At 56.2% G+C, this 13,077-nt stretch overlaps 1 protein-coding gene across 1 annotated transcript; it reads right to left on the minus strand.

The window, feature by feature from the left end:
* Window positions 1-2,188: 2,188 nt before the first annotated feature.
* LOC134656004 (spidroin-2-like) lies at window positions 2,189-12,774 on the minus strand. The gene is made up of 5 exons (XM_063511520.1): window positions 12,759-12,774; window positions 11,049-11,299; window positions 3,171-3,335; window positions 2,492-2,762; window positions 2,189-2,413 (listed from the first exon to the last, which is right to left on the minus strand). Exons 1-5 carry the CDS (start codon window positions 12,772-12,774, stop codon window positions 2,268-2,270), a joined length of 849 nt encoding a protein of 282 aa, XP_063367590.1. The 3' UTR covers window positions 2,189-2,267.
* Window positions 12,775-13,077: the final 303 nt, after the last annotated feature.

The raw sequence follows: 13,077 nt of genomic DNA on the forward strand, positions 1-13,077 counted from the left end.
TATCAATCTACGAGTTTCCATCATCTCCATAATACAGTCCACCCCAGTAGCTATCAGTGGCCAAATATTCGGTATTCGGCCAAAACCACTATTCGGGGCATCTCTAATAAGTATGCCCTGCTGCTGTATAGCCTGTATATATGCCCTTTGGAATAAGGGTCCACCGCGGACCCTTATTCCAAAGGTCGCTACTCACCATCAGCTCGTCACAAACTGCCCCCGCGGGGTTATTACTTATTATTCCTTTATTTCTTTTGAAACTTAAGTTAGGCTATTTTATAATATGGATATTAAAGTAAAATACAAAAACACGTACAATAACAATACAAAATACTTATAAACATATTATAAAAAAACCTAAACTAAGTGTGCCGCCAGTAGCTGCCGGTGGTCAGGGTCGCAGAGAGAGGAACCGACGGACTATTATTATTATTAAATGCCCTAATAATAATAATAGTTAGGTTTTTTTATAATATGTTTATAAGTATTTTGTATTGTTTTTGTAAGTGTTTTTGTATTTTATTTTTATAGCCATATTATAAATTAACCTAACTTAAGATGATAAATAAATAAAGAGAATAATACCTAGTATTTAGAAGAGAGAGCCTGTATAACAAAAATTCAAATTCAATATATAATGCAATGTACTTCTAACTTGTTTTGTAAGTAACTATTTGGCGGCTACGAAAACAAAAGCAGATAATAGCATTGTTATAGAGTCGGACCAATAAAAGTCTGCATGTGTTATTTTAAACGTCAAACTTCTATGAAATTATGACGTATAAATAACACTTGCACTGCGTGGGCTATCAAATCCGCTGCAGACTTTTCTTGGTCTGACTCTAATACAATGCCATTATTAGTGCAGATAAGTGAACAAGCTCACAATCAGTTCAAAAGATTTTTACTTTAACAACGAGGACTCGAGGAGTTTAAACTAAAATTTATTTCTGGGCATATACCTACGGGTTAAATATATTGTGTTTTGACTCTGAGACGTTACGTTTCTTTATCATTTTCTTGATAAAACAGTGAATCTCTACCAACCAGTTTACGGTTACAAGAAATGCGAGCGATGTGTCACCCAACATGTACTACATATCAACGTAATATAATGTAATATACTTGGTCAAGCAGATCTTGTCAGTAGAAAAAGGCGGCAAATTTGAAAAATGTAGGCGCGAAGGGATATCGTCTCATAGAAAATTTAAATTTCGCGCCTTTTCCTACTGACAACTAACTTAATCTTACCTCTTTATCCAGGTTGCAAGGGCTCCAACTCCAATCAGTATATTTCCACTTCGACAATTTCAAATAAATAATTCTTATACACGATATCCGTTAGCACTAAACATTACACTTTTTTTCATTAATTTTTAAACAGGCACAACACATCGTTGAAAAACTTAGCTTCCTTTTTAAAAAATTTGCTTTCTTTTATTCGTTGTTCTGGACAGGCTAAAACCATAAGGCCAGTCTGCCACGTTTTCGAACAAAAATGTGTTTATTTTTTAATTTATTGATAGCACGATGGTTTAACATGACATCCAGAATCCAAATGGACCACTGAGCAACTTAAGGGGCGCGGGTCAGGCAGATTCTCACATACATTAAAGCACGTGTTCCACAGGGGTCAAATCTTGGACCGGTTATGTAAATACTTGATTTTTAAGTGGACCTCAGCCTTCGAAGAAATCTGGTCATTGAGTATTAATTATTATGATTCTTCTGTAATTTATTGTACAAATTGCAAAAACTACAAACACTGTAGTAATAAGTACAGTCAATATTGAAAAATCGATGTGACTGTATTTGGAAGCCATGGCGCTGTTGTCCTGCATGCATATTGGTAGTTAGATGTACAGAGCAACAACATGTCTAGACTTGACTACAAGAATTACAAAAAAATTAAATAAATTGTTACCTATTTTACCAATCAATCAACCTCTTTCATTGTAGTTATTTTGGAAATGCCTAATTTTAATATATTTAAAACTCATCTACCTAAACATTAATTGACCAAAGTTAAAACTGCATGTCCCAATAAGTAGTCGAAACACCTACCTAATATTAGAATAATGCCTAATAATATGCTAAAATGCATAAATGTCAAAATGTTTCCTTCTTGAAATGGCCAAATGACATAATGACTAATTCATATAAAGGAAAATAAATAAAATAAAGTACCGATATGCCAGAATGTATTAAATAAAAGAGAAAAAAAAGATGTATCCACAGAAAAAGATTTAGAAGAAGAAATTAAATAACTAGCAAGTAAGACATGGTTGGCGCCTGGTGCCGATCTTGACGACGAATTGTCTGCGTGAGAGACGGCAGACCTTGCGTCCTCCGAACCATGGTTGGCCGGATCCTGCCCCGTATCCTGATCCGGCGGCGGCAGAGGAACCAGCGCTAGCAGAAGATCCGTATGGAGCCACTGATCCGTATGAACCAGCGTTAGCGTTGGCAGAAGCGCTAGCAGAAGATGGAACTTCCTCGATGATGATGACTGGGCTTCCGGCGCTAGCTGATCCTTGTGAAGCGGCCAGTCCTTGTGGTCCCCATGGTCCTTGTGATCCTGCTTGGGCAGCGGCCCCAGCGCTAGCTTGTTGTTGTTGTTGTTGTCCGTATGGTCCTTGTGATCCTGCTTGGGCAGCGGCAGCAGCGGCAGCTGCAGCTCCTGGTCCTTGTAGTCCCCGTGATCCTTGTAATCCTGCTTGGGCAGCGGCAGCAGCGGCAGCTCCAGCTCCTGGTACTTGTAGTCCCCGTGATCCTTGTGATCCTGCTTGGGCAGCGGCAGCAGCGGCAGCTGCAGCTCCTGCACCTTGTGGCCCCCATGATCCTTGTGATCCTGCTTGGGCAGCGGCAGCAGCGGCAGCTGCAGCTCCTGTTCTTTGTGGTCCCCATGGTCCTTGTGATCCTGCTTGGGCAGCGGCACCAGCGCTAGCTTGTTGTTGTTGTTGTTGTTGTCTGTATGGTCCTTGTGATCCTGCTTGGGCAGCGGCAGCAGCGGCAGCTGCAGCTCCTGGTCCTTGTAGTCCCCGTGATCCTTGTGATCCTGCTTGGGCAGCGGCAGCAGCGGCAGCTGCAGCTCCTGCACCTTGTGGCCCCCATGATCCTTGTGATCCTGCTTGGGCACCGGCAGCAGCGGCAGCTGCAGCTCCTGTTCCTTGTAGTCCCCGTGATCCTTGTGATCCTGCTTGGGCAGCGGCAGCAGCTGCAGCTGCAGCTCCTGGTCCTTGTGGTCCGTATGGGCCGTATGGTCCGTTTGGTCCGTAAGGTCTTTGTTGTCCAGCGTTCGCGTTAGCGTTGGCAGTCACGGTCACTTCTGGTCGCTCCTCAATTATGATAATCTCTTCTGGACGAGATGAGACAGTAGCAGTAGCAGAACCGCTAGCTGAAGATCCTGCGCCTTGTGGTCCCCATGATCCTTGTGATCCTGCTTGGGCAGCGGCAGCAGCGGCAGCTGCAGCTCCTGGTCCTTGTAGTCCCCGTGATCCTTGTGATCCTGCTTGGGTAGCGGCAGCAGCGGCAGCTGCAGCTCCTGTTCTTTGTGGTCCCCATGGTCCTTGTGATCCTGCTTGGGCAGCGGCAGCAGCGGCAGCTCCAGCTCCTGGTCCTTGTAGTCCCCGTGATCCTTGTGATCCTGCTTGGGCAGCGGCAGCAGCGGCAGCTGCAGCTCCTGTTCTTTGTGGTCCCCATGGTCCTTGTGATCCTGCTAGGGCAGCGGCACCAGCGCTAGCTTGTTGTTGTTGTTGTTGTTGTCTGTATGGTCCTTGTGATCCTGCTTGGGCAGCGGCAGCAGCGGCAGCTCCAGATCCTGGTCCTTGTAGTCCCCGTGATCCTTGCGTTCCTGCTTGGGCAGCGGCAGCAGCGGCAGCTGCAGCTCCTGTTCTTTGTGGTCCCCATGGTCCTTGTGATCCTGCTTGGACAGCGGCAGCAGCGGCAGCTGCAGCTCCTGGTCCTTGTAGTCCCCGTGATCCTTGTGATCCTGCTTGGGCAGCGGCAGCAGCGGCAGCTGCAGCTCCTGGTCCTTGTAGTCCCCGTGATCCTTGTGATCCTGCTTGGGCAGCGGCAGCAGCGGCAGCTGCAGCTCCTGGTCCTTGTAGTCCCCGTGATCCTTGTGATCCTGCTTGGGCAGCGGCAGCAGCGGCAGCTCCAGCTCCTGGTCCTTGTAGTCCCCGTGATCCTTGTGATCCTGCTTGGGCAGCGGCAGCAGCGGCAGCTGCAGCTCCTGGTCCTTGTAGTCCCCGTGATCCTTGTGATCCTGCTTGGGCAGCGGCAGCAGCGGCAGCTCCAGATCCTGGTCCTTGTAGTCCCCGTGATCCTTGCGTTCCTGCTTGGGCAGCGGCAGCAGCGGCAGCTGCAGCTCCTGGTCCTTGTAGTCCCCGTGATCCTTGTGATCCTGCTTGGGCAGCGGCAGCAGCGGCAGCTGCAGCTCCTGGTCCTTGTAGTCCCCGTGATCCTTGTGATCCTGCTTGGGCAGCGGCAGCAGCGGCAGCTGCAGCACCTGGTCCTTGTAGTCCCCGTGATCCTTGTGATCCTGCTTGGGCAGCGGCAGCAGCGGCAGCTCCAGATCCTGGTCCTTGTAGTCCCCGTGATCCTTGCGTTCCTGCTTGGGCAGCGGCAGCAGCGGCAGCTGCAGCTCCTGGTCCTTGTAGTCCCCGTGATCCTTGTGATCCTGCTTGGGCAGCGGCAGCAGCGGCAGCTGCAGCTCCTGGTCCTTGTAGTCCCCGTGATCCTTGTGATCCTGCTTGGGCAGCGGCAGCAGCGGCAGCTGCAGCTCCTGGTCCTTGTAGTCCCCGTGATCCTTGCAATCCTGCTTGGGCAGCGGCAGCAGCGGCAGCTCCAGATCCTGGTCCTTGTAGTCCCCGTGATCCTTGCGTTCCTGCTTGGGCAGCGGCAGCAGCGGCAGCTGCAGCTCCTGTTCTTTGTGGTCCCCATGGTGCTTGTGATCCTGCTTGGGCAGCGGCAGCAGCGGCAGCTGCAGCTCCTGGTCCTTGTAGTCCCCGTGATCCTTGTGATCCTGCTTGGGCAGCGGCAGCAGCGGCAGCTGCAGCTCCTGTTCTTTGTGGTCCCCATGGTCCTTGTGATCCTGCTTGGGCAGCGGCAGCAGCGGCAGCAGCGGCAGCTCCAGCTCCTGCTCCTTGTAGTCCCCGTGATCCTTGTGATCCTGCTTGGGCAGCGGCAGCAGCGGCAGCTGCAGCTCCTGTTCTTTGTGGTCCCCATGGTCCTTGTGATCCTGCTAGGGCAGCGGCACCAGCGCTAGCTTGTTGTTGTTGTTGTTGTTGTCTGTATGGTCCTTGTGATCCTGCTTGGGCAGCGGCAGCAGCGGCAGCTGCAGCTCCTGTTCTTTGTGGTCCCCATGGTCCTTGTGATCCTGCTTGGGCAGCGGCAGCAGCGGCAGCTGCAGCTCCTGGTCCTTGTAGTCCCCGTGATCCTTGTGATCCTGCTTGGGCAGCGGCAGCAGCGGCAGCTGCAGCTCCTGTTCTTTGTGGTCCCCATGGTCCTTGTGATCCTGCTTGGGCAGCGGCAGCAGCGGCAGCTCCAGCTCCTGGTCCTTGTAGTCCCCGTGATCCTTGTGATCCTGCTTGGGCAGCGGCAGCAGCGGCAGCTGCAGCTCCTGTTCTTTGTGGTCCCCATGGTCCTTGTGATCCTGCTAGGGCAGCGGCACCAGCGCTAGCTTGTTGTTGTTGTTGTTGTTGTCTGTATGGTCCTTGTGATCCTGCTTGGGCAGCGGCAGCAGCGGCAGCTGCAGCTCCTGGTCCTTGTAGTCCCCGTGATCCTTGTAATCCTGCTTGGGCAGCGGCAGCAGCGGCAGCTCCAGATCCTGGTCCTTGTAGTCCCCGTGATCCTTGCGTTCCTGCTTGGGCTGCGGCAGCAGCGGCAGCTGCAGCTCCTGGTCCTTGTAGTCCCCGTGATCCTTGTGATCCTGCTTGGGCAGCCGCAGCAGCGGCAGCTGCAGCTCCTGGTCCTTGTAGTCCCCGTGATCCTTGTGATCCTGCTTGGGCAGCGGCAGCAGCGGCAGCTGCAGCTCCTGCGCCTTGTGGTCCCCGTGATACTTGTGATCCTGCTTGGGCAGCGGCAGCAGCGGCAGCTGCAGCTCCTGGTCCTTGTGGTCCGTATGGGCCGTATGGACCGTTTGGTCCGTAAGGTCTTTGTTGTCCAGCGTTCGCGTTAGCGTTGGCAGTCACGGTCACTTCTGGTCGCTCCTCAATTATGATGATCTCTTCTGGACGAGATGAGACAGTAGCAGTAGCAGAACCGCTAGCTGAAGATCCTGCGCCTTGTGGTCCCCATGATCCTTGTGATCCTGTTTGGGCAGCGGCAGCAGCAGCAGCTGCAGCTCCTGGTCCTTGTAGTCCCCGTGATCCTTGTGATCCTGCTTGGGCAGCGGCAGCAGCGGCAGCTGCAGCTCCTGTTCTTTGTGGTCCCCATGTTCCTTGTGATCCTGCTTGGGTAGCGGCACCAGCGCTAGCTTGTTGTTGTTGTTGTTGTTGTCTGTATGGTCCTTGTGATCCTGCTTGGGCAGCGGCAGCAGCGGCAGCTGCAGCTCCTGGTCCTTGTAGTCCCCGAGATCCTTGTAATCCTGCTTGGGCAGCGGCAGCAGCGGCAGCTCCAGCTCCTGGTCCTTGTAGTCCCCGTGATCCTTGTGTTCCTGCTTGGGCAGCGGCAGCAGCGGCAGCTGCAGCTCCTGTTCTTTGTGGTCCCCATGGTCCTTGTGATCCTGCTTGGGCAGCGGCACCAGTGCTAGCTTGTTGTTGTTGTTGTCTGTATGGTCCTTGTGATCCTGCTTGGGCAGCGGCAGCAGCGGCAGCTGCAGCTCCTGGTCCTTGTAGTCCCCGTGATCCTTGTGATCCTGCTTGGGCAGCGGCAGCAGCGGCAGCTGCAGCTCCTGCGCCTTGTGGTCCCCGTGATCCTTGTGATCCTGCTTGGGCAGCGGCAGCAGCGGCAGCTGCAGCTCCTGGTCCTTGTAGTCCCCGTGATCCTTGTGAACGTGCTTGGGCAGCGGCAGCAGCGGCAGCTGCAGCTCCTGGTCCTTGTAGTCCCCGTGATCCTTGTGATCCTGCTTGGGCAGCGGCAGCAGCGGCAGCTGCAGCACCTGTTCTTTGTGGTCCCCATGTTCCTTGTGATCCTGCTTGGGTAGCGGCACCAGCGCTAGCTTGTTGTTGTTGTTGTTGTTGTCTGTATGGTCCTTGTGATCCTGCTTGGGCAGCGGCAGCAGCGGCAGCTGCAGCTCCTGGTCCTTGTAGTCCCCGAGATCCTTGTAATCCTGCTTGGGCAGCGGCAGCAGCGGCAGCTCCAGCTCCTGGTCCTTGTAGTCCCCGTGATCCTTGTGTTCCTGCTTGGGCAGCGGCAGCAGCGGCAGCTGCAGCTCCTGTTCTTTGTGGTCCCCATGGTCCTTGTGATCCTGCTTGGGCAGCGGCACCAGCGCTAGCTTGTTGTTGTTGTTGTCTGTATGGTCCTTGTGATCCTGCTTGGGCAGCGGCAGCAGCGGCAGCTGCAGCTCCTGGTCCTTGTAGTCCCCGTGATCCTTGTGATCCTGCTTGGGCAGCGGCAGCAGCGGCAGCTGCAGCTCCTGCGCCTTGTGGTCCCCGTGATCCTTGTGATCCTGCTTGGGCACCGGCAGCAGCGGCAGCTGCAGCTCCTGTTCCTTGTAGTCCCCGTGATCCTTGTGATCCTGCTTGGGCAGCGGCAGCAGCGGCAGCTGCGGCTCCTGGTCCTTGTAGTCCCCGTGATCCTTGTGATCCTGCTTGGGCAGCGGCAGCAGCGGCAGCTAAGGCTCCTGGTCCTTGTAGTCCCCGTGATCCTTGTGATCCTGCTTGGGCAGCGGCAGCAGCGGCAGCTGCGGCTCCTGGTCCTTGTAGTCCCCGTGATCCTTGTGATCGTGCTTGGGCAGCGGCAGCAGCGGCAGCTGCAGCTCCGGGTCCTTGTAGTCCCCATGATCCTTGTGATCCTGCTTGGGCAGCGGCAGCAGCGGCAGCTGCAGCTCCTGGTCCTTGTAGTCCCCGTGATCCTTGTGATCCTGCTTGGGCAGCGGCAGCAGCGGCAGCTCCAGCTCCTGGTCCTTGTAGTCCCCGTGATCCTTGTGATCCTGCTTGGGCAGCGGCAGCAGCGGCAGCTACGGATCCTGGTCCTTGTAGTCCCCGTGATCCTTGTGATCCTGCTTGGGCAGCGGCAGCAGCGGCAGCTGCAGCTCCTGGTCCTTGTGGTCCGTATGGGCCGTATGGTCCGTTTGGTCCATAAGGTCCTTGTTGTCCAGCATTCGCGTTAGCGTTGGCAGTCACGGTCACTTCTGGTCGCTCCTCAATTATTATGATCTCTTCTGGACGAGATGAGACAGTAGCAGTAGCAGAACCGCTAGCTGAAGATCCTGCGCCTTGTGGTCCCCATGATCCTTGTGATTTTGCTTGGGCAGCGGCAGCAGCGGCAGCTGCAGCTCCTGGTCCTTGTAGTCCCCGTGATCCTTGTGATCCTGCTTGGGCAGCGGTAGCAGCGGCAGCTGCAGCTCCTAATCCTTGTAGTCCCCGTGGTCCTTGTGATCCTGCTTGGGCAGCGGCAGCAGCGGCAGCTGCAGCTCCTGTTCTTTGTGGTCCCCATGGTCCTTGTGATCCTGCTTGGGCAGCGGCACCAGCGCTAGCTTGTTGTTGTTGTTGTTGTTGTCTGTATGGTCCTTGTGATCCTGCTTGGGCAGCGGCAGCAGCGGCAGCTGCAGCTCCTGGTCCTTGTAGTCCCCGTGATCCTTGTGATCCTGCTTGGACAGCGGCAGCAGCAGCAGCTGCAGCTCCTGTTCCTTGTAGTCCCCATGGTCCTTGTGATCCTGCTTGGGCAGCGGCAGCAGCGGCAGCTGCAGCTCCTGGTCCTTGTAGTCCCCGTGGTCCTTGTGATCCTGCTTGGGCAGCGGCAGCAGCGGCAGCTCCAGCTCCTGGTCCTTGTAGTCCCCGTGATCCTTGTGATCCTGCTTGGGCAGCGGCAGCAGCGGCAGCTGCAGCTCCTGTTCTTTGTGGTCCCCATGGTCCTTGTGATCCTGCTTGGGCAGCGGCACCAGCGCTAGCTTGTTGTTGTTGTTGTTGTTGTCTGTATGGTCCTTGTGATCCTGCTTGGGCAGCGGCAGCAGCGGCAGCTGCAGCTCCTGGTCCTTGTAGTCCCCGTGATCCTTGTGATCCTGCTTGGGCAGCGGCAGCAGCGGCAGCTGCAGCTCCTGGTCCTTGTAGTCCCCGTGGTCTTTGTGATCCTGCTTGGGCAGCGGCAGCAGCGGCAGCTCCAGCTCCTGGTCCTTGTAGTCCCCGTGATCCTTGTGTTCCTGCTTGGGCAGCGGCAGCAGCGGCAGCTGCAGCTCCTGTTCTTTGTGGTCCCCATGGTCCTTGTGATCCTGCTTGGGCAGCGGCACCAGCGCTAGCTTGTTGTTGTTGTTGTCTGTATGGTCCTTGTGATCCTGCTTGGGCACTGGCAGCAGCGGCAGCTGCAGCTCCTGGTCCTTGTAGTCCCCATGATCCTTGTGATCCTGCTTGGGCAGCGGCAGCAGCGGCAGCTGCAGCTCCTGGTCCTTGTAGTCCCCGTGATCCTTGTGAACGTGCTTGGGCAGCGGCAGCAGCGGCAGCTGCAGCTCCTGTTCCTTGTAGTCGCCGTGATCCTTGTGATCCTGCTTGGGCAGCGGCAGCAGCGGCAGCTGCAGCTCCTGGTCCTTGTGGTCCGTATGGGCCGTATGGTCCGTTTGGACCGTAAGGTCTTTGTTGTCCAGCGTTCGCGTTAGCGTTGGCAGTCACGGTCACTTCTGGTCGCTCCTCAATTATGATGATCTCTTCTGGACGAGATGAGACAGTAGCAGTAGCAGAACCGCTAGCTGAAGATCCTGCGCCTTGTGGTCCCCATGATCCTTGTGATCCTGCTTGGGCAGCGGCAGCAGCGGCAGCTGCAGCTCCTGGTCCTTGTAGTCCCCGTGATCCTTGTGATCCTGCTTGGGCAGCGGTAGCAGCGGCAGCTGCAGCTCCTAATCCTTGTAGTCCCCGTGGTCCTTGTGATCCTGCTTGGGCAGCGGCAGCAGCGGCAGCTGCAGCTCCTGTTCTTTGTGGTCCCCATGGTCCTTGTGATCCTGCTTGGGCAGCGGCACCAGCGCTAGCTTGTTGTTGTTGTTGTTGTTGTCTGTATGGTCCTTGTGATCCTGCTTGGGCGGCGGCAGCAGCGGCAGCTGCAGCTCCTGGTCCTTGTAGTCCCCGTGATCCTTGTGATCCTGCTTGGGCAGCGGCAGCAGCGGCAGCTGCAGCTCCTGGTCCTTGTAGTCCCCGTGATCCTTGTGATCCTGCTTGGGCAGCGGCAGCAGCGGCAGCTGCAGCTCCTGGTCCTTGTAGTCCCCGTGGTCCTTGTGATCCTGCTTGGGCAGCGGCAGCAGCGGCAGCTCCAGCTCCTGGTCCTTGTAGTCCCCGTGATCCTTGTGATCCTGCTTGGGCAGCGGCAGCAGCGGCAGCTGCAGCTCCTGTTCTTTGTGGTCCCCATGGTCCTTGTGATCCTGCTTGGGCAGCGGCACCAGCGCTAGCTTGTTGTTGTTGTTGTTGTTGTTGTCTGTATGGTCCTTGTGATCCTGCTTGGGCAGCGGCAGCAGCGGCAGCTGCAGCTCCTGGTCCTTGTAGTCCCCGTGATCCTTGTGATCCTGCTTGGGCAGCGGCAGCAGCGGCAGCTGCAGCTCCTGGTCCTTGTAGTCCCCGTGGTCCTTGTGATCCTGCTTGGGCAGCGGCAGCAGCGGCAGCTGCAGCTCCTGTTCTTTGTGGTCCCCATGGTCCTTGTGATCCTGCTTGGGCAGCGGCACCAGCGCTAGCTTGTTGTTGTTGTTGTCTGTATGGTCCTTGTGATCCTGCTTGGGCAGCGGCAGCAGCGGCAGATGCAGCTCCTGGTCCTTGTAGTCCCCGTGATCCTTGTGATCCTGCTTGGGCAGCGGCAGCAGCGGCAGCTGCAGCTCCTGGTCCTTGTAGTCCCCGTGATCCTTGTGAACGTGCTTGGGCAGCGGCAGCAGCGGCAGCTGCAGCTCCTGTTCCTTGTAGTCCCCGTGATCCTTGTGATCCTGCTTGGGCAGCGGCAGCAGCGGCAGCTGCAGCTCCTGGTCCTTGTGGTCCGTATGGGCCGTATGGTCCGTTTGGACCGTAAGGTCTTTGTTGTCCAGCGTTCGCGTTAGCGTTGGCAGTCACGGTCACTTCTGGTCGCTCCTCAATTATGATGATCTCTTCTGGACGAGATGAGACAGTAGCAGTAGCAGAACCGCTAGCTGAAGATCCTGCGCCTTGTGGTCCCCATGATCCTTGTGATCCTGCTTGGGCAGCGGCAGCAGCGGCAGCTGCAGCTCCTGGTCCTTGTAGTCCCCGTGATCCTTGTGATCCTGCTTGGGCAGCGGCAGCAGCGGCAGCTGCAGCTCCTGGTCCTTGTAGTCCCCGTGATCCTTGTGATCCTGCTTGGGCAGCGGCAGCAGCCGCAGCTGCAGCTCCTGGTCCTTGTAGTCCCCGTGATCCTTGTGATCCTGCTTGGGCAGCGGCAGCAGCGGCAGCTGCAGCTCCTGGTCCTTGTAGTCCCCGTGATCCTTGTAATCTTGCTTGGGCAGCGGCAGCAGCGGCAGCTCCAGCTCCTGGTCCTTGTAGTCCCCGTGATCCTTGTGATCCTGCTTGGGCAGCGGCAGCAGCGGCAGCTCCAGCTCCTGGTCCTTGTAGTCCCCGTGATCCTTGTGATCCTGCTTGGGCAGCGGCAGCAGCGGCAGCTGCAGCTCCTGGTCCTTGTAGTCCCCGTGATCCTTGTGATCCTGCTTGGGCAGCGGCAGCAGCGGCAGCTGCAGCTCCTGGTCCTTGTAGTCCCCGTGGTCCTTGTGATCCTGCTTGGGCAGCGGCAGCAGCGGCAGCTCCAGCTCCTGGTCCTTGTAGTCCCCGTGATCCTTGTGATCCTGCTTGGGCAGCGGCAGCAGCGGCAGCTGCAGCTCCTGTTCTTTGTGGTCCCCATGGTCCTTGTGATCCTGCTTGGGCAGCGGCACCAGCGCTAGCTTGTTGTTGTTGTTGTTGTTGTTGTCTGTATGGTCCTTGTGATCCTGCTTGGGCAGCGGCAGCAGCGGCAGCTGCAGCTCCTGGTCCTTGTAGTCCCCGTGATCCTTGTGATCCTGCTTGGGCAGCGGCAGCAGCGGCAGCTGCAGCTCCTGGTCCTTGTAGTCCCCGTGGTCCTTGTGATCCTGCTTGGGCAGCGGCAGCAGCGGCAGCTGCAGCTCCTGTTCTTTGTGGTCCCCATGGTCCTTGTGATCCTGCTTGGGCAGCGGCACCAGCGCTAGCTTGTTGTTGTTGTTGTTGTTGTCTGTATGGTCCTTGTGATCCTGCTTGGGCAGCGGCAGCAGCGGCAGCTGCAGCTCCTGGTCCTTGTAGTCCCCGTGATCCTTGTGATCCTGCTTGGGCAGCGGCAGCAGCGGCAGCTGCAGCTCCTGCACCTTGTGGCCCCCATGATCCTTGTGATCCTGCTTGGGCACCGGCAGCAGCGGCAGCTGCAGCTCCTGTTCCTTGTAGTCCCCGTGATCCTTGTGATCCTGCTTGGGCAGCGGCAGCAGCTGCAGCTGCAGCTCCTGGTCCTTGTGGTCCGTATGGGCCGTATGGTCCGTTTGGTCCGTAAGGTCTTTGTTGTCCAGCGTTCGCGTTAGCGTTGGCAGTCACGGTCACTTCTGGTCGCTCCTCAATTATGATAATCTCTTCTGGACGAGATGAGACAGTAGCAGTAGCAGAACCGCTAGCTGAAGATCCTGCGCCTTGTGGTCCCCATGATCCTTGTGATCCTGCTTGGGCAGCGGCAGCAGCGGCAGCTGCAGCTCCTGGTCCTTGTAGTCCCCGTGATCCTTGTGATCCTGCTTGGGTAGCGGCAGCAGCGGCAGCTGCAGCTCCTGTTCTTTGTGGTCCCCATGGTCCTTGTGATCCTGCTTGGGCAGCGGCAGCAGCGGCAGCTCCAGCTCCTGGTCCTTGTAGTCCCCGTGATCCTTGTGATCCTGCTTGGGCAGCGGCAGCAGCGGCAGCTGCAGCTCCTGTTCTTTGTGGTCCCCATGGTCCTTGTGATCCTGCTAGGGCAGCG

The sequence above is a fragment of the Cydia amplana genome, chromosome 17, assembly GCF_948474715.1.
Source record: "Cydia amplana chromosome 17, ilCydAmpl1.1, whole genome shotgun sequence".
NCBI classification, from domain to species: domain Eukaryota; kingdom Metazoa; phylum Arthropoda; class Insecta; order Lepidoptera; family Tortricidae; genus Cydia; species Cydia amplana.

Excerpts from the sequence above, each read along its gene's own strand:
- LOC134656004 (XM_063511520.1), bottom strand. Across the intron at positions 2,763-3,170 it reads AAGGATCACGGGGACTACAA|CTACAAGTACCAGGAGCTGG; the intron begins GGAACAGGAGCT and ends GGATCACGGGGA. Across the intron at positions 2,414-2,491 it reads AGTCATCATCATCGAGGAAG|GCGCTGGTTCCTCTGCCGCC; the intron begins TTCCATCTTCTG and ends GATCTTCTGCTA.